At 38.7% G+C, this 24899-nt stretch overlaps 3 protein-coding genes across 6 annotated transcripts; 2 read left to right on the top strand and 1 right to left on the bottom strand.

Annotated features, from left to right (window-relative positions):
* The first annotated feature begins 7815 nt into the window (after positions 1-7815).
* On the top strand, positions 7816-12041 carry ywhaba (tyrosine 3-monooxygenase/tryptophan 5-monooxygenase activation protein, beta polypeptide a). Its single transcript, XM_080846797.1, has 6 exons — positions 7816-7934; positions 9993-10293; positions 10451-10574; positions 10854-11017; positions 11277-11372; positions 11577-12041. Exons 2-6 carry the CDS (start codon positions 10000-10002, stop codon positions 11631-11633), a joined length of 735 nt encoding a protein of 244 aa, XP_080702923.1. The 5' UTR covers positions 7816-7934; positions 9993-9999; the 3' UTR covers positions 11634-12041.
* A 1762-nt stretch (positions 12042-13803) lies between these two features.
* On the bottom strand, positions 13804-20213 carry tomm34 (translocase of outer mitochondrial membrane 34). Of its 3 annotated transcripts, none has more exons than XM_080846333.1 (8): positions 19843-20213; positions 19464-19604; positions 19105-19204; positions 18775-18927; positions 18522-18691; positions 18294-18414; positions 16083-16209; positions 13804-15267 (listed from the first exon to the last, which is right to left on the bottom strand). In XM_080846333.1, the coding sequence occupies exons 2-8, from the start codon at positions 19591-19593 to the stop codon at positions 15166-15168; spliced, it is 903 nt and encodes a 300-aa protein (XP_080702459.1). In that variant the 5' UTR covers positions 19594-19604; positions 19843-20213; the 3' UTR covers positions 13804-15165. The 3 variants fall into 3 exon arrangements, with proteins under 3 accessions (XP_080702459.1, XP_080702457.1, XP_080702458.1); XM_080846331.1 differs by having other exon boundaries at positions 18294-18441; positions 19843-20210; XM_080846332.1 differs by having other exon boundaries at positions 18294-18441; positions 20128-20191.
* A 1146-nt stretch (positions 20214-21359) lies between these two features.
* cox6c (cytochrome c oxidase subunit 6C) lies at positions 21360-23985 on the top strand. Of its 2 annotated transcripts, none has more exons than XM_080845695.1 (4): positions 21360-21490; positions 22436-22550; positions 22765-22896; positions 23853-23985. In XM_080845695.1, the coding sequence occupies exons 2-3, from the start codon at positions 22446-22448 to the stop codon at positions 22888-22890; spliced, it is 231 nt and encodes a 76-aa protein (XP_080701821.1). In that variant the 5' UTR covers positions 21360-21490; positions 22436-22445; the 3' UTR covers positions 22891-22896; positions 23853-23985. The 2 variants fall into 2 exon arrangements, with proteins under 2 accessions (XP_080701821.1, XP_080701822.1); XM_080845696.1 differs by having other exon boundaries at positions 21389-21483.
* The last annotated feature ends 914 nt before the right edge of the window (positions 23986-24899 follow it).

Genomic DNA, 24899 nt, shown 5'->3' with positions numbered 1-24899 from the left:
TCATGACCAGTGTTCCATATTTACCATCTTTCATAATGTAGTCTGCAGATAGCCTACTCCTGATGTGGTACCAGGAAACTGTTTTTGAACATCTCTTATAATGTCAATCATTGCTTTCGTCTTACCGGATGCTGTATGCTGCCATTTTATGAGCAATCCACCTGCTGCTTACGTGATGTCACACACATCAGACACTTGGAAGAAAAATCTGAATCTGAATTTTTTTGGGAAAAATTACAGATTTCCAAACCTCGGTGACCTCATACCCAGATCGCAGAAAAGCTAGTAGACCTGAGCTGAGGAAGTACTAATGCTGGCGATCCCCAATATACTTTTGCTCAATACTCACTACTTTTCAGGCAGTCCACTGGTGAGTTACAGGCAAACTTCCCACCATTTTGCGTCTTGCTTTAAAAACATTTTATTCTTTATTAATTTATACTTCCTCATTCATTTTTACCAACCCTAAACATTTTATATATGTTACTAGTGTGTTTTTATTGACAAAGTAATTTTTCACCTTGAGAGCCCTCTACTGTTTAGCGGCTGATGTTTTAAATAAACTAAGCTAAGGATATGATTGAGAAATTACTGTGATTGATACAGTGGCGATTCTAGGATTTTTCTGAAGCAGGGGCCACAATGGGGCCAAATGTAACCTTCAGGGGCCAACAGTGTCATCACCATCTGATATCCAGTGATGACGCTGCTTGAATAAACATCAATTTGCGACAAGGCAATACACACATACTGACAGTAAAGAACATCTACTTCTAGTCAACTATCCAAAAGCAACAATGAGTAACTCAGTATCCCTTTTGAAACTGAAATAAAAAATCAGTAATTGTAATATATATATATATATATATATATATATATATATATATATGTTTTAATTCAGTGTGCATAAAGGGCACATAAAACACACAAAACATAAAAGATAGCAACAGCTTTTAACTGTAGGCCTATATACAACAACATATTCTCTCTCTCTCACTCTCACACACACACACACACACAAGAGCATGGATTCGGGACGAATTTTTCTGTCCGAGCCCGGCCCGGTCCGACAGAATAGTAACCGAGCCCGGAACGAGTCCGACAGCCATTCAAAAATGTTTTTTCGAATACGAACCGAGCCCGACGGAATCAATTTCTCAACTGTTCATAGTACTAATGCCACATTGACGTTTTTTATGAATAGCCTGGCTTTGTTAAACGGGGGCATCAACAGCTAAATGCTCTCTCACACAAACAAGTGTTGTTAAACGCACAAGCGTGCACAATAAGGCAAATAAGCATATTAAAATTAAACTAGAAAATGCATTTCCTGAAGGAAATACCAGTGCATGAAATGCAAAAGTTAGGAAAGGAAGAAGAAAAGAAAGAAGAGTGAAAGAAGGAAATAAGAAAGGAAAGAAGAGTTGGAGAAGGAAAGAAGAAAGGAAAGAAGAGTGAAGAAAGGAAAGAAGAGTGGAAGAAGAAAAGAAACAAGAGTGAAGAAAGGAAAGAAGAGTGAAAGAAGGAAAGAAGAAAAGAAAGAAGAGTGAAGAAAGGAAAGAAGAGTGGAAGAAGAAAAGAAACAAGAGTGAAGAAAGGAAAGAAGAGTGAAAGAAGGAAATAATAGTTGAAGAAGGAAAGAAGAAAGGAAAGAAAAAGGAAAGAAGAAAGGAGAGTGAAGAAAGGAAAGAAAAGTGAAAGAAGGAAAGAAGAGTGGAAGAAGGAAAGAAGAGTGGAAGAGAAAAATAGAGTGAAAATATTGAAAAAAGGAGATAAAAATGGAGTGAAGAAGAGAGATTGAGTGTGAGAGAAAGTAGACTGAGAGGGATAGAGAGAAAGATGGAGAGATGGAGAGAAAAAAAAGTAGAGAATGGAAGGTGTCTTAATGTTCTTAGTTACAGTTAAATTGAGAGGGACAGAGAAGAGGTTCCTTTGATTAGGTGCAGCTGTCAGTGAAGCACAGGTGCAAGCCAGTTTAAAGACCCTATTATGATGTCATAATGGCCCAATGTAAGTCAATGGGAAAATTTAGATTCGTTTTTATTTAATATCTTAAAAAGTATAAAGTTTAGAAAAGTGAAAAATACATAGCATAAGTGTCCTTTACAAGACCTACGCGACAAAGTTTGAATGAAGTTTCTAAGTTAAGCGGTTCGGGCTGAATTAATCGCAGAAAAAGCTAACAAGAATAAGAAGAAGAAGAAGAAGCCTAGGAATAACAATACAGGGCATTTCATGCACTGTAATGATTCACATTGCAAGAACGTTTAGTAAAACTAGAAAATGCATTTCCTGAAGGAAATACCAGTGCATGAAATGCAAAAATTAAGAAAGAACGAATAAAAGAAAAGTGAAAGAAGGAAGGAAGAAAGGAAAGAACAGTAAAAGAAGGAAAGAAGAGTTGAAGAAGGAAAGAAGAAAGGAAAGAAGAGTGAAGAAAGGAAAGAAGAGTGGAAGAAAGAAGAGTGGAAGAAGGGAAGAAGAAAGGAAAGAAGAGTGAAGAAAGGAAATTAGAGTGGAAGAAGGAAAGAAGAGTGGAAGAAGGAAAGAAGAGTGGAAGAAGGAAAGAAAAGTGGAAGAAGGGAAGAAGAGCCGAAGAAGATAAGAAGAAAAGAAAGAAGAGTGAAAGAAGGAAAGAAGAAAAGAAAAAGGTAAGAAGAGTGGAAGAAGGGAAGAAGAAAGGAAAGAAGAGTGGATGAAGGAAAGAAGAAAGTAAAGAAGAGTAGAAAGAAGGTAAGAAGAAAGGAAAGAAGAGAGGGAGAAACAAAGTAAGGAAAGAAGAGTGAACAAGAGTGGCTCTGGATAAAGACAGTAAAGAGAGAGTGAAAATATTGAAAGAAGGAGAAAAAAAGAGTGAAGCAGAGAGATGGAGTGTGAGAGAAAGTAGAGTGAGAGTGATAGAGAGAAAAAAAAGTAGAGTATGGAAGGTGTCTATTAATATTCCTAGTTATACAGTTGAATGGAGAGGTACAGAGAGAAGAGGACCCTTGGAGGCTTGCCGCAGGTGTCAGTGAAGCACAGGTGCAAGCCAGTTTAATTACCCTATTATGATGTCATAATGGCCCAATGTAAGTCAATGGGAAAATTTAGATTCGTTTTTTTTTAATAACTTAAAAAGTATAAAGTTTAGAAAAGTGAAAAATACATAGCATAAGTGTCCTTTACAAGACCTACGCGACAAAGTTTGAATGAAGTTTCTACGTTAAGCGGTTCGGGCTGAATTAATCGCAGAAAAAGGTAACAAGAATAAGAAGAAGAAGAAGCCTAGGAATAACAATACAGGGCATTTCATGCACTGTAATAATGTGGCTCCTTTAAGAAGAGCACGTACGGGAAGTGACAACGGTGACGCATAGTTTGGACAGTAGCGACAAACATTTATGTGCTGTAACAGTGTTAACCAGTAGTGAGTTTTATTAAAGCATAGCGTGTGTAATGTGTGGCTTTTTCATTCCGTTTGTTAACATTTCCTGCTGTCTGTATTTACTAACCAGCAGCAGACGTAAAGGACAGGGAATTAACCCCGAAGTCAAAAACATGTAGGCTAATCTACTTCGGCCGTGGAGCATTTTACTCCCCTGCAATCTCCAACTACGTTCTGAGACAGACAGCAGGAAAGGTTAACAAACGGAATGAAATAGCTACACATTACACACGCTATGCTTTAATAAAACTCACTTTTTATGATACCCCAGCGGAGGCACAACAGATAGGTCTTACCCTTGAAGATCTTTTTGCAAGGCGACGGTCGTTCTGAAACCATCTAGGCTACATCCAACCATCGAGGTTTAATCCAAGTTTTTGTGGAGAACGAGAGTTGCATGAATCATATTTCATTAAAACATCACACTTCTTACATTGGACATATCCAACAGCCTAATTAGAATCTGCATAGTCTACTAATCAGAAATATCTCCATACAGTAGATTTCCCGCTCTGTGTACACAAGTGCACCATTTGAGATTCAGAACAGAAGGCTTCTTCTTCTATTCACTTGTATTGACGCAACCGGCGCACTGCCACCAACAGTTTAGGGGTGGAACTGCAGCAGTGATCATTTAATTCTCCGCTTGGTTTTCTCGCCAGGTGATTGGCAGAACAGGGGCCAATCAGGGGCCAATCAAATTAGAGGAGGGGCCTCGGCCCCCCTGGCCCCGCCTCTAAATACGCCCCTGGATTGATAAAATTTTTCTAACATCCACTAAACTAAAGATGATAGTGGTCCGAGAGCAGACCAGAAGTGGCACACCACCAGAGGGGTGTCGACCAAAATTCTCCCGTGGACCGATGATTGCTATCTAGGTAGCTGATTATGGGCTTGACCAAGGACTAGCTAATAAGCGTCTGCTAGAGCTAAGTGTTTTTTAAAACTGACCAAGGCAAGAACATTATATTAACAACAAATGAGGTGAAATAAAATGACATAATGCTTGATATTAAATATATTTAAATTAAATATTGCACTCCAAGTAATCAGATCATTTAAGGACTAGCCTACCTCCAGCCATTATAACAGAGAGCTCATGCACACAGATTGAGTAGGATACTGTGAGCATTCCAGGTAGCTTGTATTTCACTGAATATGTCTTGGAGACTGCGCCATTGTCTGCCTTCTATTTGCCACAGTAAATTGGGTTTTTACAAGAAATGGATTCACACTGCTCTTCACTTAATGTCTGAGTAAATAAACCACATGTGTTCAGTCAGCACATGGCTATTAATAGTCAAAGCTAGGCTATGTCATCTAGACACAAGCTCGCAGCTGCCAGAATGGTGGAAATGCATGAAAAGTGAAAGGTCTGTGACCAGTGAAGGGCTATAATATATGGACCTGTTGAGCCTGGTGTCCTTTGCTCTGTTGTTGTAGTTGTGATTATCTCTGCTGAGGGCCAGTAGAGCTGCTTGTGGTAAACATGTCTCTGGATATACTGCTTGTCCATCCTCAATGACTGGCATCTGTGCACAACTGTGCAGAGCAGTGCAGTATTCTTAGGTCCGAGGAGGCACGCCTAGTGCTGAACCAAAGCAAGAGTGTAATAGAGATTAATCGTGTGTAAGATGGTCAGTGCATGACAGATGTAATGACCCTTCTCTGGGTTCATGGCAGGAACTGCATTACACAGTCATGATCACTCCATCTGAAGAGGTTGGATAAAGTTATTTTATTCAAAAAGGGTTTGCCCAGTAAACATCATGGAATACATATGTATCTCCTTTTCCTTTGTCCTCATCTGTGGCATACCTGTTGGTATAAAGATGGCAATGTTATTTCACTGAACCTAGAAATGTATGCTGTCTGTATGCTAGTGCTTTATTGTCACATGTCATAAGTGAGCAAATTCAAATGTGAGAAGGGATATTGAAAGCAGAGAGTTGAGTCAGTGTTGCTTTCTAAGTAAGTTAGTAAGTTATCTTTATTTGATCAAGAGGGACAGTGTTTTTTTTTAAAGAAATGTCACGGTCTCCTCTTGCTGCCCCTCAAGTAGCACTGGTTGCTGCTGTTCTAAACTTGACTAGGCTGCATAGTGGTGGGGGGGCCAGGTCAAACCGGATTTTGAACATTAAACAGCAGTTCTTAAATGTGATCAGGTTGTCCCAACTAAAAAGTCTGTACTTATGGAGGACTGAACAGGGATGGTGTGATTTAGGTTTTTTGTCAAGTATTTTGAGAGCCCGTTTGTAAAGAGACATGAGAGGAATTCAATGCCAAATGTACCAATTTAAGACAATCTCCCCACTCGACCATCTCAGATTTGGTTGAAAAACTTCAAGGTTGTTCATACACTTCTTAATAGGTATAGTCTCAGATATTAGCTCTCTACTCCCAATAGTTTTGTCACAAAAAATGTTTTAGCAACTATGATATGTGCATTTTCAGATGCTTTTTTTTTAGCAGCGTTTTCGAAAGAGCCATTTTTATATCGAACTTTCTAGGCTTAAAATCTGATACCATTACTAGAAGAATATGTACTCTTGAATTTGCTTGAAAATGTTACTCTATGCTCTATTGCAGCATCTTTGAAGGCCTGTGGAAAGCTCAATGTTAAAGTTAGAGACTTGATATTATACACTATCCTATATATTATCCTATGTATGCTTTGTATATTGTATTAAAACTGTCCCTATTTGATGAATGGTCTGGAAGATAGTCTGAAAATGGATGAAAACTCGTTTGGCATGCTATAGCAATAAAATGACAGCATTTTCCAACATGAAACTAACTAACAATAGTAATGGCAGAAAATTGCATGTGAAGCTTCCATGATTTGCCACCATAGGAACTTCTCTTTTTTTACACAGGCATTTGTTTAAATATGACTTCCCTGCTATCTACCGGTCATTTAAAAGAAGAATTCATGAATAATATATGTATTTTCCTTCCAATTCGTTTTAATATAATCTATGATGAAACAAAAAAAAGGGTATAAATTTAACTTCAAATATATTTTTGCACATTTCCACATCAGATAAATGTTCCAATTTGTCCCGTCCACATCTGTTACGGTTTGTTTCAATATGAAACCCTCATCAACATTTCATTTAGAACAAATTGGAGGTGTAGTATAATACATTTTTCCATTTCTTTATATCACTGTTTGGGGAACATGAACCCAAAAGTACACTAATACTAAGAGGATGACGCTAAGCTCTACTTTGCACCACAACTGACTGATCAAAAGCATTTTCACTGCCCGCTTCAACAAACAAAACATACCTTGAAAAGGGCTGTGTAAGTGCTTTGCTGATCCTGATACAGGATATGCATTTCATCCAGAATATTTTACTACACTCTACTGGCCATTTGATAGTACTACATGTGCTGGTGAAATAAAGGCCTTGTGCTACTAGTGAATAGTTTCAGGTCTATGCCTATTCGCATCTAAATGTATTTTTATTGTTGGCATTACTGTTATTTGTCTTAATCAAAGGGAGCAGGACATGCATACATTTATTTGTCTTTTGAGTAAAATGTATTATAAAACTGTTCCCAATCAAAGGTCTGTGAAGTGCTAAATAACCTTAACCAGTTTCTTGTGGAGCACATTATTATTATAGTTATAGTTTAGGTATTTAGCACACAGTTAAGTTTTAAGGAATTTACAAAACATCATTCAAATCATTCTGTACATTTACCCCTTTTTAAGTGGAATTTTGAAACATTAATTATTTTATTACAAATAACAGTTATAGTTTCTACATGTTTGAGTTTGTGACATATTGTCATGTGTATGATGTGGATGTTTATCTAATGTGAAATTGTTAATAGTCCATATGCGGCCTGCAGTGCATAATAGTGGCTAAATGTATACTACTAATCAAAATAGTGATGGTTTTGCACTATACAGATGGGCACAAGTGCATTGTGATTTCAGAAAACTTTCTTATCAAGCCGTTATTAATTACTCTGCCACAGGTTGAAAGCTAACTAGGTAGGCTACTCATAAACCTTAAAAGGATCAAGACGGCCATCCCACCTTAAGCTTTCTAGGATTGCATTCTTCTTGTTTATGTCTTGAACTAGTAAGCTAATCAATAACTGCACTTAAACAAATTATAAAAAGTAGCCTTCATTCTTGATACTGCAAACTTCTTACCAAGACCAAGTTGGCCTATGTTTTAATTTGAGGTGATCTCCACCTGTCATTTTGTAGCTGTCAAATGCCTCCTGGAAACTGTTACTATGGTGATTACAGACGTCACCCATCGATGGTTACCATGGTCCACATGACGTCAACCGCCCTGTAAAATGCCTAGGAAACCCCGGATAGAGGTTACCATAGATACTGGCGGGGGGAGGGGTGCGGTTTAGAGGAAGCGGAAGTGTCAGGGAGAGCGGAAGTGGTACTGCCCTGAATATCCCGAGCAACGAAACGGAGGACAGCTTGATACTGCAATTGTTCAGAGAAAAAAAGGATTCAAAATACATTTTAAATGTGAGTTCCCTTTAAGAGATACGATTATAATATCCCAAGCTAATCGATAAGCCTTCACTTATGTTCGTAATATTGCAGTGATGGCACCCACCGTTGTCAATGGCGGAAGGTGCCTATTGTGGTTTGGGGCTGGGTACAAGGACTTAGGCCGAGGCGTGTGATGTATAGCGAGCTAGACCTCTCAAATGTAGTTGCAGCATGCTATTTTTTAGGTTTGTCATGTCATGTATACACCCTTGACAAAATCTCGCAGTGTTACTCCAAACACAAAACACGTAGCATGTCGCTATGCTACAGCTACTCTGATTTCATTTAGCTGGCCGTCGTGATAGTAGGCTAGCCAGTTAGTTACGCTATCCAGCAAAATTAGGTGGTGACGGTATTGCTAGCTAGCTGTGCACGGGCCTTTGCCATGCGAGAACAATAAAATGTCATTGATAGTTTTTGCCTTTTTCGGTCACTCGGGTGAATTGAATGTGTGCGATTAATTTGTTAGAGCAATAGCTATACTTCTATCTGATGAGCTAGCTAAATTCCACAAGGGAATGTGACTGAGAGGGCGTAACGTTAGCGAGTAACGGTAAGGTACGCTACCTAGAGTCGGAAGGCTAATATGAGCTAGCAATTCGCTAGCCATCGCTTGAAATACAGCTAATCATGTAGCTTGCTAGCGAACTACCGATTTTTGAACGCACTGCAGTGCAGTATTTTGCAGTGTGCATATTGCTAATGTTTCACTCTTCAAGCCAGCTAGCTTTTGGTCTTGCGGCATAGATATAGAAGGGTTAATCTCCAATTTGGCGTGTCGATATGTAGCCTAAGTATAGATACTGTAAGGTACCTGACGGTTGTGTAATTTTGTTTGCTAAGGGTTGGGACTTGTCAGGCCGTGTCTCGATGGCTATCAGTGCAACCCAATAATACGTTAGCGATAGGGTTGTTATAGCTGGTTTCCAACCTTAGACTATAAAGCCGTTATGGCGACGGCCATCGTAACGTACTTACTTGACGCTATCGGTACACTTTTACAATCATGTAAAATTGTATATAACTATAATCATCTCGATAGACTCATGTTCATACAATTATGTTGACGTCTAAACGCTTCGTAATGTTAGCTGAGTTTAGAACGCTAGCTAGCTACCTAATGTTAGCTATTTTTGGTTAATCGGTGTCTTTTATGGGATTGCGGGCTAACGTTTACGTTATAGCAATGTGACAAGCAGCATTAACCGACAGAACATTCGCACCTGGTTGCTGTTTATCGATCAGACACATCGATTTGGTCATGCTTAATTGTAACGTAGTTCCCAAGCTACGCTAACACCCTCCCCTGGGCGTTGTCGCAGTGGTGTGAACACCTAGCTTACCGTTCCAGCCAGCTAACGTGACGATTAGCTTGTCAAACACTTAAAGAAAAAGCCACCTTGCAGATGCCGATGCTTTGTTGCGCAAAATATTATTAGCATAATACACCTTTTAAATGGTGGACACTTTAATTAAGAATGTTAAACACGAACATAAATTACCATTCATATCAGTTTGCTGCAAACGGGTCTTTAGTTCGCAACTTAGTTACCCAACGTCAACGGCAGGTTGTTGTGATCTGTGTTGGTCAGTGGTTGTTTGACGTTATTATTGATTCATCTCGCGTTAATTTAAAGGCAGGAATGTTTGGGTGCAGTTACACAATACACAAATAATGCATTTGTATTGTCGAAGAAATTTCATTTAATTCTTCAACTGATCTATTTTGTTTAAATGTAATCTCTATTTCATCTTTAGTTATAAATAATACAATTCTATGGCAGTGGTTATTACGTTTATTTTACTATATAATTCAGGATCACTATTAATTTTACTTTTGAACAGTCATCAGAAATCAGATCCACTTAGCCCCTCTTGTGGACCGATCCCTCTGTGAGCCTTGGTCATGAATAAACTGTTATCAGATAAAATGGAAAAAGACTTAAACTCTGAAACCAAGTTGGAATATAAGGAAATATGTAGGAAATAGTGTAAAGATGTATTGACCCACCTACCTTTATCCTCCGGCAGATTCGACATGGACAAGAGCGACCTGGTACAGAAGGCAAAGTTGGCCGAGCAGGCTGAGCGCTATGATGACATGGCCGCGGCGATGAAGGCCGTAACGGAGCAGGGTCACGAGCTGTCCAATGAGGAGCGCAACCTGCTGTCCGTGGCCTACAAGAACGTAGTTGGTGCTCGTCGCTCCTCCTGGCGTGTCATCTCCAGCATTGAGCAAAAGACAGAGGGCAACGAGAAGAAGCAGCAGATGGCCCGCGAGTACCGCGAGAAGATCGAGACTGAGCTGCAAGACATCTGCAACGATGTGCTGGTGAGCAAGACTTGCCTTAACATGTGTTTCGAAAAAGTGGTTGTATGTGGGTGTATGCGGTCTCCCTTAATTAAAAATGGAAATTAATTTTAAGAATTTGCACCACTGGTAAAATTGTTAGTCATAAAACTGATGTTGACCTCTCTTTGAAACACAGGGACTCCTCGACAGTTACCTCATTGCCAACGCTAGCCAGGCAGAAAGCAAAGTCTTTTACCTGAAAATGAAAGGCGATTACTACAGATATCTGTCTGAGGTGGCAGCTGGAGACGCAAAGAAGAGTAAGTAGATTGAAATGTACTGGGCAAGGGCAATGAGTCAACCCTGTGCATCCGCAGGAAAAGGCTTGTCATTTGATCCCAAAGCTTGACGTGTACATTCAGCACGGGTTAATTAAATACATTACAACGGATAATCCACAGCATTTTCCATCACAAAGCTTTTAAGTTTTGTCACAAAACTTTTGTGTGTAACCAAAGTAACTTAAATTTAGCAAGACACTGTTAATGGTTTGCCATAGTTCTCCTCCTGAAACAAAAAAAATCCTTCTCTCATCACAGCCACAGTGGAGAACTCCCAGCAGGCCTACCAGGAAGCTTTTGAGATCAGCAAGAAGGAGATGCAGCCAACACACCCCATCAGGCTGGGTTTAGCTCTCAACTTCTCCGTCTTCTACTATGAAATCCTCAATTCCCCGGAGCAGGCTTGCAGTTTGGCAAAGACGGTAAGAGCCAACAACAAAGCCCATATTAGTCTCCCTGTGAGCTGCAGACACTCAGTTCCCAATATAATAAAACGCGGCATGGTTGAACATGGTTAGACAGGAAGTGTGTTTGTGCCCAACTATACACTCTAGATCTGTTGTATTGTGTTATATTATTTGTTTCTATGGAGTGAGCTGTGCATAATTCACATGGGTAATGCAGTCATTAAAATGAAGCTGTTGAGTTGTACCTAATTTCCTCCATACTTGGTTTCTACAGGCTTTTGATGAGGCGATTGCTGAGCTCGATACTTTGAATGAGGACTCCTACAAAGACAGCACTCTGATCATGCAGCTACTAAGGGACAACCTCACTGTAAGCACTCTAACCCGCTGTGCTTTTGTACAGATGTCTTTTTCCTTTTTTTTTTTGGGTCCAGTTTACAGGTTGTGCTGACAAGAAATAAGCCATGTTTTTATCTAAAATGACACGTCCTTGTTTGTTTATGGATCTATAAATGATTATCTATGTACGGTTAACTTACTATCTATGTTTCTTCATCCAAACTTTTCTCTGCAGTTGTGGACATCGGAAAACCAGGGTGACGAGGGCGATGCTGGCGAAGGGGAGAACTAAAAGGCGTTGCACTTCACTGTTAATCCACCCACACTCTATCTTACACATATACAGCCCATACATCCCTGCTCCATCTGCCCCACCATCCCTTTCTGTATGACGAGCAGCATGAATTGTACCTGACCTACCAGTGGTGCCCTTCTCAGAGAAGTTTCCGAGGTGACAGGGTGACGTTCAGTTGTTGGCAAGCCAAGTCTTGTGTGTGAAGAAAAAGAAAATAATAATTTACCCAGTTGAGTAGTAAGGCCATTTTTGTCCCCCCCTTATCCCTCATAACATTTTTAAAAGGTATATGTTCTTTCACCTTGCAAGTTATGCATTATAGTACCTCCTTTTGCTTTCTTAGTGTACTGGCATTTGCTGGTTTTATTCAAAGGTTATTAAACTGTCAGTTTAATTTAACAAACACTGTGACGCTTAGTTTTTCTCTACATTTTCATGAATAAATTGTGATTGCTAAAATTCAGGACTGTATGGATTGAGTGGCAGTACAATTCTGCTGTGGCCTCATACAGAATGGTAGAACAGGCTGTATTGTGACACTGACTAACATGCATTTTGCTGTGTAATGCACACCATTTTATTTTGCATATGAAACAAAAGAGAAAAGGGACCCTAGGTTTTGCCATTCCACATCTGCTCAGTTGAAAGAAAAGAAAGACATTCCATCAGAGTGTAACATTGAAGACTAGACCTTTTTCGAACAAACTGGACCATTATCCTAATGTGCTGTTTATGAACAGTTAACATAAAGGTGCTGTTTGACATCAGTACGATGTTCCCTGTTTGTTCTTAAATGTTAACTTTCCCCCCTTTTCCTTGCATAACGCAGACTCACACTTCAGTAAAACAAAATATTAAAAAACTGTAAAATTGTAAACAATTTTAGAAGTAAATATAAATTTGTCTTAAAATGTAATGTTGTAAAACTTGCTTGCAAAGAAACACCTTAAAGCCGTTACTTTCAATTTTTTTTTTCTTGGTTTAAGCTTGTCCTGCGGGCCTTAAGTTGACAGTCCACACTGATCAATCGAGATGCTTCAAGTTTCCTTCTCTAAATGATAACATCTATAAGGAATGACTATAGTAGATGAACAGCAATGGTCTCGAAGAGCCTGAAAGTGGTTTGAGTGCAGAGGGCCGGTGTGTGTATGCAGGAGTTGATGGCCTGATTTCTTTCAGAAGTGGACCACCGTGTAGAAGACTTTGAGAGAGGTTTTGGTTAGTCAGGATGAGTAGACTTTTTGCAGACAGATTTGAAGACGTAGCTGAATATCACTCAGTGTCACAATACCTTGTCATCACCATAACATTCCACTTAGGTGTAGAATTCATCTGTCTCAGACTGTCTTGCTGAAGACAATGTTTCATGCACTGAAGAAAAATCTCCCCCTTAGCTGAACAAATGGCAGTTACTCTACGCTTGATAAAAATGCAGTAGTGAATGTGGAACCGAGCCTGTCTGTATATCTGGTATCTCCAATTGCTTTGTTTTTACTGACCAGTATTCTGCCTAAAGTTTGCTTCTGTGACGGTTTTATTGCTTAGCGCGCACGTGGTTGTGAAAATTTAGAATAGCTTAAAAAATACAAAATGACAAAAAAAAAAAGAAACCTGGTTATTGACGTAATACTAGATTTGTGTATGTCTTTTAAAACAGTTCTAGTTTCACCTTACATGTTATAATCAGGAAAGTGTAAAAGACAATTTAAAGTGAAATAAAAGTTTTATCAGTTCCAAATTTCCCTGTTTTATTTTTGAAATCAAAGTGTGGCTTTAATTGCATGCTTACCTATAACATTTAACTCTACAATTTACTCAGGCACACACACATTCTTTCTTTAAGCTAGCATAAGTAGGCTTGGTGCATGTAAAGTGGCAATCTCCTTGTAATGCATAACAATATGGTCAGACATTAAATCACTGAAGTAAAATATGTATGAAAATGATATCATTTTTAATTATTTGGTATTAGAATGACCAGAAGTGTTATTACTACGACTAAATCTAAACCACACATTTTTGTAAATTACCATATTATAATGACGCTCCAAAGAAACTTAAAACGTACTGTTTTAAACTCAGTACAAAATAATTTAAGGAACAGGTCAATATAACATACTGACAAAGAGCACATAATCATGAATGCAATGTTTTTATTGGATGAAAAAAGTGGGCCAGTGCTGAACTTTCTCACAAAGATCCACAACTCAAGTTGTAGAGATAATACACATTCCATAAAGGTTCAACATCAGACAGAATCAAAATACACAAGAGATTTTATATAGTTACTTGGATATGCAGTTTGCTCAATAATGTAAACATGAAGTTAACATTTTCTTGCTTAAAGCAAGTGAGACCTGAGATGTGAACATTTCAAGGCTGTCATCAAATGCAACAATGCCCTACAGTTAATTCTGAGCCATTACAAAATGTAAGCTTAAACTGGAGGAATCCAAAACTGAATTAATAACTTGTTTTCTGAAGGTCAATTTAAAACCCTGTAGGTCATGTTTATAGCATTTCCAGTAGACGGTTTAAAATAATTGGTTGGTAGGTAGGTCTCTGGAAGTTTCCTAATCGATAAATACAGCTGAATAGTACTGACATTTTAGTTGTTGACTACACAGGCCAGAGGAGTTCAAGAGATAATCCCCCTTTATGCAATGGCTTTCAGAATGTAAGAAATACATCTTAAATTACTCAAAAAAGTACTTACAGCAGTCTTAACTAAATATGTCTCAACAACTGGTTATAACATTAACATGGCTGTGTTTAATGATAAAATAGGGCCCCAAAACATTTTGAATACGGCAAGTAGTCATTACGAAAGCATATATAAACAATACCAATCTTTACCTGCGAACAAGGGCCATCATGCTTTGTATGAATAAAACAGACATGGTATTAAGTATAACATCCTATATTTTTTATTGAGTTATGTGAGCCAAATTCAGGGTGTGTGTGACTTGTGTATATGCTATCCTCTGATCCTCTGATTTAGGACGGAATTCATGAGTGACTCTGATAAACTTGGCCCTGTACATCTGACTAGACTAGACTTAACTAAACCTCAGTATTATTACTTAACAATTATCTACGTCAGTTAACATAATTACCTACACGACATGGTCAGTATTTTGCATTTCAGACAGTATCAATGGATTAACAAAGGAAAAAGGTTACAGCGTAATATCCAAGTGAATGTTCATATTTATATCTTCTTGACCCAAAGATATTCAAAAGAAAACCAAACATTTTGTGAGTGACGCAGATTCATAATACCTTCTGCAACTGCGCAGATTAAAAAATATCTATTCACCACATTTGGTTCCTATGTCATGCACAACTTCAAAGCAGAGGATAATTCAACTGACAATGGCCACACTTGTGAGGAAATGTGCGTAATGCGAAGTCTGAAGATTGATATATAGGAGGAGAAATCGAGCTTAGGCTGTCTTGTAGGCACTTGGAACATAAACAGCAGGTCAGGGTAGGGTCCCTAATTTCAATGGGCTGTTGCACCACAAGATCACTTCGTCTTCTGCACTTCAAGCAATAATTTCTCTGCAGAGACGTTCTTTGGATCAATTCTAAGCAAGGTGTTCAGATCCTCAATGCATGCTTTGTTTTCCTGAAAGGACAGACATATTCCATAATATATGAGTAAATCAGTTGCATTGGATGTTTAACAGGTATACACAAATTATAAATTTGCTTTTACTCAGGTAATTACTTTTGGAATTATAGCTTTATTCCATCCACAAGCAACTTGTTAATATAAATAAAGCAGACAGTAAATGTTCCCATAATGGAATCTCCTCCTTCCCTTCAATTTCAGTCAAGTGCTAATTCCACATAACCTCCATGACACAATTAAGAAGGATGGACCACACCACATGCAAAGATTCAGTTGACCACTTGAATTCCTTGGTGGAGCATAACCTTATGGTTTTGCAGAGGATCTGTGCATCCTTAACTTTGTTATTTGCAGAGGATATCTTTCCATATCTGTCAATTTATTCATAAATGATTGTAGACGAATAATGCTTGAAACTGATTTTAGCCATTGTAATTTCCTGTTTTTGAGCAAGGATGTGCTTTAGATCTCTTATCAGGTAACACTTGTGCTTTCATACAAAGGCATACAAGTAATCCACATCACATGTCAAAGCAGCAATAAGTAGTTTTAGACTAAAACTAGTGAGCTATCTAAATGAAAGGCTTGCAAAAACCCTGCAAACACCAAAAGCAGCACAGCTGGCACTTGCTAGCATGCTTAACTGGTGTTAAAGGGGGATGTGTTGTGAGAGCTTTTCTTGTATTTTCATGGGGTGGTCCAAACTGAACTACAGAACTATATTGTGCTTAGCGGTCCTCCACATTATATCTAAAAGACTAAAAACATACCTAAAAATGTGGCAAATAGTTGCATACGTTTACACTCACCTTCATCTCCTTGTTTGCTTGTGCACGTCTGTACAGCGCTTTAATATTGGCTGCATCCAAATTCAAAGCATCTGAGCAATCTTTTACTGCTTCTTTGTACTTCTTCAAAGAGAGATAACACAGTGCCCTGGATTTGGGAGACAAAATGGCATTCCTATTAGGTATACTAGCTTCATGTGCAACTTTTCAACATTAACTGTGGGCAACTATGTTTTGTTTGCGTGCTGCACCGGCAACCTCTGGTAGGGGGCATTTTAGGAAGGAGACTAAGATCCATAGGTGCAAACTTTGGAAGTGCATCTCTTCAAAGAGTGAGCTTTCAAAATGACAGTTCTGTGCTGGTAATGTAAGACATTGTGTGAATTCCGGTTTGTATCCAGAACATTTTAAACCTCACTTAGGTCTTCTGACCAATCATTGTGCTTTGTAGCATGTACACAGATATAGCCTTTGGGGTCATTCACATGACTATTCCTATTCTCATCTGCCAGCTTACAGGAAACTAAACAAGGGTTCACGGACTCATCCCATTTGTTTTTGGGTCCCATCGACTGCACATAGGCTACGATACTTTGGAACACAGTGCAATCCATGTAAACTCAAGGAATTTCACTCAACTGATACAGAGATACTGTACAATGCACACTGCAGGGTGACAAATGTCTCAATTATCAAATTGGAGGCTTCTGTAGATAGTCCAGTTATTCAGTGGCGTTTGAAAGTATGTGACCCCTTGAGCAGTTAAGAGTTTTACCATGATTTTTACATTTTTTCAAATGTGTACCCACACAGATCAACAATGCCGAAAGGAAAGATCCATCGGCATTGTTGATCTGTGTGGGTGCACCTTGGCACTACAGTAGTTTGGTTGGTTTCCCCTCTTTTAATCTGTGTTGCCCAACCCTTTTCTTAAGGATGTTTCATTTGATTGGTTTGCTTAATTGACTAATTAAGCACCCAAATATGTTTCACCGAATCTGTTACCTGCTTGACTTGACCAATGCAGGTGTGGGTTCACTTACTTTTGCACATACACCAGTGTTTCCCCTACAATGATATTAGGGTGGCGGCCCGCCCCCCCAACGCCCCCCCCCCGGAAGCTCAAGTTAATAAATATACCGCCAGATCACAAAATAAGTCATTTAAGGTTACCTTTACCATAAAACATGTAAAATTATACTTATTTTTTAAGTAAAACTGCTTATCCTAACCCCTAATCCTGAAGTATAATTGTTGCATACTGTTACTGTAAGATGTTATATTGACTGCTGTCAATAAAAGAAACACATGAACATCATAATTCATTTCAGTGTTTGTGTCCGTGCCCTCCGCCGCGGCGCATCACGCCCCTGCCGCCGACCCCCGACCCCCCCCCCCCCCCCAAGCTGTAAACCTAGGGGAAACACTGTACACTAATACCATGTTTCATGTAGTTTTTTGGCTACTCACACAATTCCCTCTAAACAGGTACATGCAATTGATAAACATAAACCTGACATTTCATCTATGGAAAATTGGTGATGAAAAAATTGAAAAATCATGGTAAAACAGAAAACTCAACTGCTCAAGGGGTTCACATACTTTCAAGCGGCACTGTAGCTTATAAAGGCCGATTTATGGTCAGAGGCCTAAGCGCAAGAGGCCCTGCAAGCCCCTTGCGTGACTTTTCACGTCTCGGGCGATTTTTCTAGACTTGCGCCATTTTACGCAAGCCTATTGTTCTGGCGGTGAATTGCTTGGCAACACCCCCAACGCAACGCGTAAGCACGTAGCAATTCATGCTCCTTAACTGAGTATATCTCGGCCTTAACTTAGAACCAGATAATCCAAGTTAGCATTAGCACTGCTTACAATGGGATATTGTATTCAAATACTTTTCTCCTTCCATATAGCCCAGCTACTTGAGAGCCCAAATGAATGGACATAAAGGCCGAAAGATAAGCCTACCTCAACAAGAAAACCTACACAAGTTAATATGTATATAATACATCATTACAATTCCAGCTGGCAGCGTAGGATGCAATGGCAAACACTGTCTGAAAACATGAGAAGGCCTGACAAGAGCTGAGCTAACAGCATCCACTGTTCAAGCTTTGGACAGCATTTAAAAGCTCATAACATTTTACTGGAGTGTCTATTGAGTACAAAAATATACAGTAAAAGAGCCTTAAAATCAAAAGATGCTCCCCCAGTCTTTTCGGTGGTGCATACCTGTTAGTGTAAGTTGTGACTTCTGCAGGGTCTTGTTTGAGGCTCTGTGTGTACTTCTCCACTGCCTTCTTATGCTCTCCTTTCTTCACCAGTGCATTTCCCTCTTCTTTCAATGTCTTGCCTTTTTTGATAGCCACATCACTTAGAACTGAACATGTACAAAGTACAATGAAAACAAACAATGCATACTTGACATGAGATAATCCTTATGAGTGAACGAGTAAATACCTGGTTTGTCGTTTTCTTTGATACCATTTTGTTGTGTGTTTGGGGCTGGAGCTGGGGCTTGGGCTGTCGCCTGTAAAAGCTTTTCTTTCACTTCCATCGGCACAGTTGGGATAGGAGGGAGCTTCTCTCGCCAAGACAGACCATCCATTTCAGTCAGAACCTTTGTCATTCTGGGGAAAACCAAATCATTTTTATCAATATTAAAACTGACTAATTACATAGAGCATATCCATAAAACAATTCACACTTTTACCTGTTTGTTCCATCATGAGCTGATGGAACATTACAGTCTATCTGTAAGACTGTTTTGTAGTCCACATATGCCAGTCTGTATCTTTCCAGAGCTTCATAAGCTGCAGCACGACGCATGAGAGACTTCATAGCAAAGGGAACCAAGTCAAGAGATCTGTTGGAAGACAAACTCAAATAAGTCTCCCTAAGTGTGTGAGTGTACTTGAAAGAAATCTGTAGTTTGCAACAGTGTACAAATAAATCATAGTATGGTATGTGAAGTGTATGTCCAATTTGAATATTAGCACATAACGTGCAATACTCCCATACTCATTCCCTTGGGTGAACTTACACAGTGCAATCCTTCACACACTCTCCACAGTTACCGTCCTTCAAATAACTGGCTGCTCGGTTTGAATACAGGATGCTAAGATCCTGGTATTTAGTCGGACCTGTGAAGTTGAATTGTGCAGTTTTTTTTTAGCCATTATTGTGAACATTGACAACGTTCTACAAGCAAGTTACTATTTATTTAAGAATGGCCTGGAGCTCTTATTCCAAGCATTTCCAAACTGCAGTGTGCCGTTTGTCAAGGGTACATGTACAGCCATATTATGTTTAATGTTATGTAATATATATATGGACTGTCTCTAATATTTCCGACCAAAATTAATGATCTGAATAGCACTTAAGTATTTCTTTAGAATTCACCTGCTTTCTCCAATAGCTGAATAGCCTGGCTGTAAAATGATGCAGCATCTCCATATTGGCCGTTTTTAAAATATTCGTTGCCCGTCTGCTTCAGCTCAGACCATCCCTGTGAACGCCGCTTATGAGGCATGACTGCCCAGTCTAATACAGAAAAGATAAGATGTTACATAGAACACAATCCAAAACAATTGTTAGGTGAGCGAACCAACAAACACTTGAGCGCTTTCCCGGGTGGCCACTTTAGCTAGTCAGCTGGCTAACGTTCACGCTATGAGTTTAATAATGTTAGCTACTAGCTGCTAATATAATGGGAAGCTAACTTTAGCCAGCTAAGCTAGCTAACATTAGTCAGCGTGGCTATGTAGCTACGAATACCCACCTTAAATATCTGCTGCTAGACCAAATTTGAAATATAACGTTAAGTTATGCGTCAGACGAAAGGTAGGCGAAACGCTTGCAAACTTCTTTCAAGTCCCGTCAATGATCCACTAGCTTGCTAGCGTGACAGTAATTGCTAGCTTTCAGTAATGGTATCTCACTGTACTTTAACTTATTTCAGTGACGTTGCTAGTGAGCTAAATAGGTATCTTACGCCAAATGACACTGGCAAACGTTCATGTATCCTACCAAGTTAAAAAGATAATATATACAGCGAAAAACATACAATCACACTACAAAAGACGCGGAGAATATCTCAAACGCGTGCTGCCTCACGGACCAAGCTGATCCTTTTGCCGGTTCTATTCCGTCGGCTCCAAGCGGTGTTAAGTTTCAGTTTCAACTCTAAGTACGGAGAGCACCAACTTGCGTTGCTATTTGAAGTAAAGGTAACGTTACTATGAACGATCAGCAACGTAGCTGATAAGTAACTTCCAAATGCACATCATTTCCTTTATCAGTTAGCTCCAAAGACACGACTACTACTGATACTGATTCTCTTTCTCAACGCAACAATCGCCCTTGTACCCCATATATGCATGCGCATTTGACAAAGCATACCGTCACGCACTTTTGTAGATTTTTATATTTTTGACGTTGGTTGGGAATGGAAACACGTGAAAACCAGGAAACATGTGGACGTTAGTGAGCTGTCTTTCATTTCTAGAAGGAAACACATTAACCCCGTAGTGTTATATTTAAGGTTAGGTTATCTCTATTCAGCATGTTAGCTAAACAAAGAACATCTGAAATGTATGTATAATCAATAGACATAACGTTAGCATATGTGGCCTTTGGGTGCTATCGAAAATATCCTAATTACGAGTTCCGAGCTCATTTATGATCAAACTTGTATAAAAAATTGTAATTACTAGTGGTAAAATCATTTTTTAATTATTATTATTCCCGAGTTGTGACGTCGAGAAAGGGCGTGTTACTACCAATACAAAATACTAGCAAGGCATGACATCAATACATCAACCTTTGTTGAATACGTGTACAAAATGTGTGTTTGGCAATACTTTCATTAAGTCATTTTCATAAAAAGAATGATAATAATAAGGTTAATGTATTTGCTAAATATCTGTTCGAGTCTGTTTAAGGTTGGTTTTAAAGAGAAAACATTACACATAAAAAAACTGTGTCTTTAACAGGTTGTTCATTTTAAAAGGATACTTCCAATCCTTATACGTTACACATACAGTTAGTTGTGCTTATTATCGATTCGGCATGCATGGTTAAGAATGTTCCCTTTTTGACATCAGACGTTTTTTTTAATTTAATCACACGTCACCTTACATTTAGCATCTTATAAAAACAACATATGGACTAGAAGAACGCAGCAGAAAACTTGATCAAATGTATGGGTTAGGTGTTTAGTGCGGCAGATCAAAGTCCTATACAAATAAATATGTCCAGATTCACAACGTTGCTTGGCTTGAAGACGGTGGTTTTCCACAACGACTTTCTCGTGTCCTGAGTTGGGTCCTGTTTGTAGTTCTGATTGTCCCTCTTAATTTCACGTAGACCCAGAACATATTCGACTACGTGCTTCTCACCGATACTAGTGAAGGTCGTTACAGTAAGTGGTAAGTTTGTTGATTATGAAGTTTGTTGGGTTTACATATACCGTTAAATACACCATAACTTTAGGTATTGTCAATACTTGACGTATTTTAAATGAATTAAACGTTTGGTTTTTCTTTTAACCTATTTGCTAGCACGCTATATCTTGATACCATACATCCTGTTAGCTATCATAGCTAGCTAAGTATCTAATGGTTTTGTCGCACCCTAATATAACCTTACTGACTAGGGCATTTAGTTAGCCGACTTTTGATTCTCTTGCATTTTTCTTTCTTCACCATGTCGCTAAGTTGAGTCAGCTCTTATGTGATCTAATTTTAAGCTTTTGTCCTATGTAGCCAGTTAGCCAACGCTAGTCTAGTTCAGTAACCTTAACATACATTGTAGGTATGAAATAACGTTAGTTTTGCTGACAAACATATCTAACAATTATGTAGATATGACTAACTATTTTACATTAACTATTTTTGAAATGATTATATTCAACGACCACCACGTAAAACGAATTGTCCCTTTCTACTGCATGTGATGCTAGTTTATTGCCAGTTAACGGTTAGCTAGCATTAGGTATTGGACTAATGCCCAAAGTAATATACCCAAGGCTGGATAAGTGGTCTAATTTAAATATGAACAAGTTTGTGAATATATTGGAATGTCGTATTTTTATTGTCCTCTATAAACCACACCGAAGCTAGATAATATGGTGTGATCCAGGGCGCAGTTTCTGTTGTCACCGCCCTGCGCACTAAAGAATGCTTGTTTCACCTTTAATGACAAGAGGGCATTATAGACTTCTCAGTGTCTGGTTTGGTGTGATTTTATGTGTAATCTGTCATTGTCTTTTCCTAAGCGTGCGCCAGAGTGGCTGGTTCTAGTGTAGTTACTGTCCAATTTATAATGTCTGTGTTTGTTCATTGCCAGTTTGTTTTTTCCCCCCACTCTTTTAGACATTTGAAAATGTCCCTGCAAAAGCCAATCATGCGAGGGCTCCTCGCTAAGCGATTGAGGTTCCACTTGCCCATCGCTTTCGCCCTGTCTTTGGTGGCAGCAGCAGCCTTCAAGGTCAGTCTGTTTTATGAATAGCATATTTCATTTCATTGGCTCACATATGTCAAGGCACAGATCCTGAACAGAGGCATTATCTTTTGATCAGAAATATGTTAAATGCAAGCAACACAGTTCACAATTCAAATTGTATTCGTTGTACCTGAATGTTCTCCAAGTGGTTATGACTGTTAAGACCCAACCAAGGTATATTGAATTTTGTCTCTTTTAGTATGGTGTCACAGAGCCAAGGAAACAGGCATATGCCGAGTTCTACAAACAGTATGATGCCATGAAGGAGTTCAATGGCATGAAGGAAGCTGGTATTTTTGAAAGTGTTCGACCTTCTGGAGAATAAACAAATGTGAGTTTCCTCAATCGGCACAATGATTCATTTGATATTTTTAATAAACACTTGACATGGTTACCTTTTGTACCTTGCCAGAATGGGTTAAGATGTCACGTTAAAGGTTATAATTAGCGATTTAAATGGGGTGTATTTAGGTGGAACCTTTGTAGTAAAACCAATCTTCAGTGGCGCAACTCCTTGTTAATCTTCAATAAGATGCTACAATAAGCCAGAAAGGACCGATCGCTTACATGGAGAAAGCTTTATATGGTGTGCATCCTTGAACTGCCTGCACATCACAGGCATATGCTAGCATACAAATGGAGTTGATCCCAATCCTAGGGTTTACTGCCAAGTGTGTTATGTGTGTCAGAGTCTGCCTTTTTGAGTATTTGCTATATTGATGGCAGCCAGAATGTGACGCAACTATTAAATAGTTTATTCATTGTTGAAGTGTGAGATGGAAATCTATGAATTGAAATGACAACCACTCATCTAACATATGTTTAATGACCAAATGTAAGTAATGAAGAGCAGACTGACTGAAACAAAGGTTGTGGTTCAAATAGTTATATAGTTGCTGTCCTTTCCTAACTACTTTCCCTTGACCTTGATGGAAAATGTCATTAGGGCAAACATAGAAAATTAAATCAGGTCTATCATGATTGCTAGTTGCATACTTCTGGGTCATTTCACTCAGTTAGAAACCTTCATTCAGAAGCAAAAGAGACTATTCAACAGTGGCCAAAGTCCGTGATTTGCAAAACCAATACAACATTTTGGCTGAATGATCTTTGAAGAAAACCTTTGCTGTCTGTTTCAAAATTGTTTTTTACCTAAATGGAGTCCAGTAATTTGTTTGAAGGTATATGTTTAGTCTAGTTTTAGTTTATAGGTTTAGCTTAGTCTTATTGTTTTTAAGGCTGTTGTATGATTTATTGAAACAGTTATACCCTCTCTGCTTTCTACAGGTGCTGTCCCACTGTCCATTCCCAATTTAACTTTATTTGGTCTTCATACTGGACTAGAACCTTTTATGTGATGGTATGAATAAAACAAACATGCTCTACTACTGTGCAGTAGTGCATTGTGTTTTCTTGTGAATGTTGTGTTTTTGTATGAGTGAGTTACCATACCAAATCTGTTTGATGGTTATTCCAGATTCATAATAATAATTCATTACATTTGTATAGCGCTTTTCACAATCCTCAAAGACGGTTACATTAGATGAATGTAATTACATTAATTATAAACTATGTTAATTGTAAAATGGTACACCTGTAAGAAGTAAGTTTATAATTTGTCTTCAACTTAAATACCTTTTGGACAAGGATTAAAGTTACAAATTCCCCTGAGTGGAACTCTACAACTGCTTATGCACTTGAATTTAGCATGAAAAATCCTCACGCTCTTTCTGGCACTTGTCCTACGGCACGCAATTTATCTTCTCTTTTCATTGCTTTCAGTGTTCTTGTTTGATCAGTTATTTCACTTGCAAATCAGTTTGGATAAAAGTCCTGTCAAATTACTAAATTGAAATGATTAATCTCTGTCAATATGTGAAGCCACTCTTTTTAAGCCACCTTTAAAGATATTCCCAGGAATATAACTTGGCACCTAGTGTATTTAAAAGGTGCTAGATGAGCTAATGATTGATCAATTCTGAGGCATCTTGTAATACGACAATTACTTGGAAAAAGAAGTGTTTCTCAAAATTAGGTGGGCTAATGCTTTGGTTGCCACAACCAGGTAAGTTTTAGAGGGTAACAGTATTTAGCCAGAAGAGGTGGATGTTGGGGCCGTGTGGATGTTATAGGCAGGGCATGGTGCAGCGTGAGGCTCAACACAATAATTAAGACGCTCAAATGCAGTTAAACATGTTTTATCATTTGGGTGTTCTGTGTAAACATGACAGTGGAAGACTATTGGCTTGTAAAAACGTTTTTCAACTGAAGGCCAACAACAAAACAGGGAAGATTCCTGGACGAATGCATAGGATTCTTGGTGAAGGTCTGATA

Source organism: Sprattus sprattus (genome assembly GCF_963457725.1).
Source record: "Sprattus sprattus genome assembly, chromosome: 10".
Lineage (NCBI taxonomy): Eukaryota > Metazoa > Chordata > Actinopteri > Clupeiformes > Clupeidae > Sprattus > Sprattus sprattus.
Note: the sequence above shows the minus strand (reverse complement) of the source record. Positions and strands in the feature narration are given on the sequence as shown.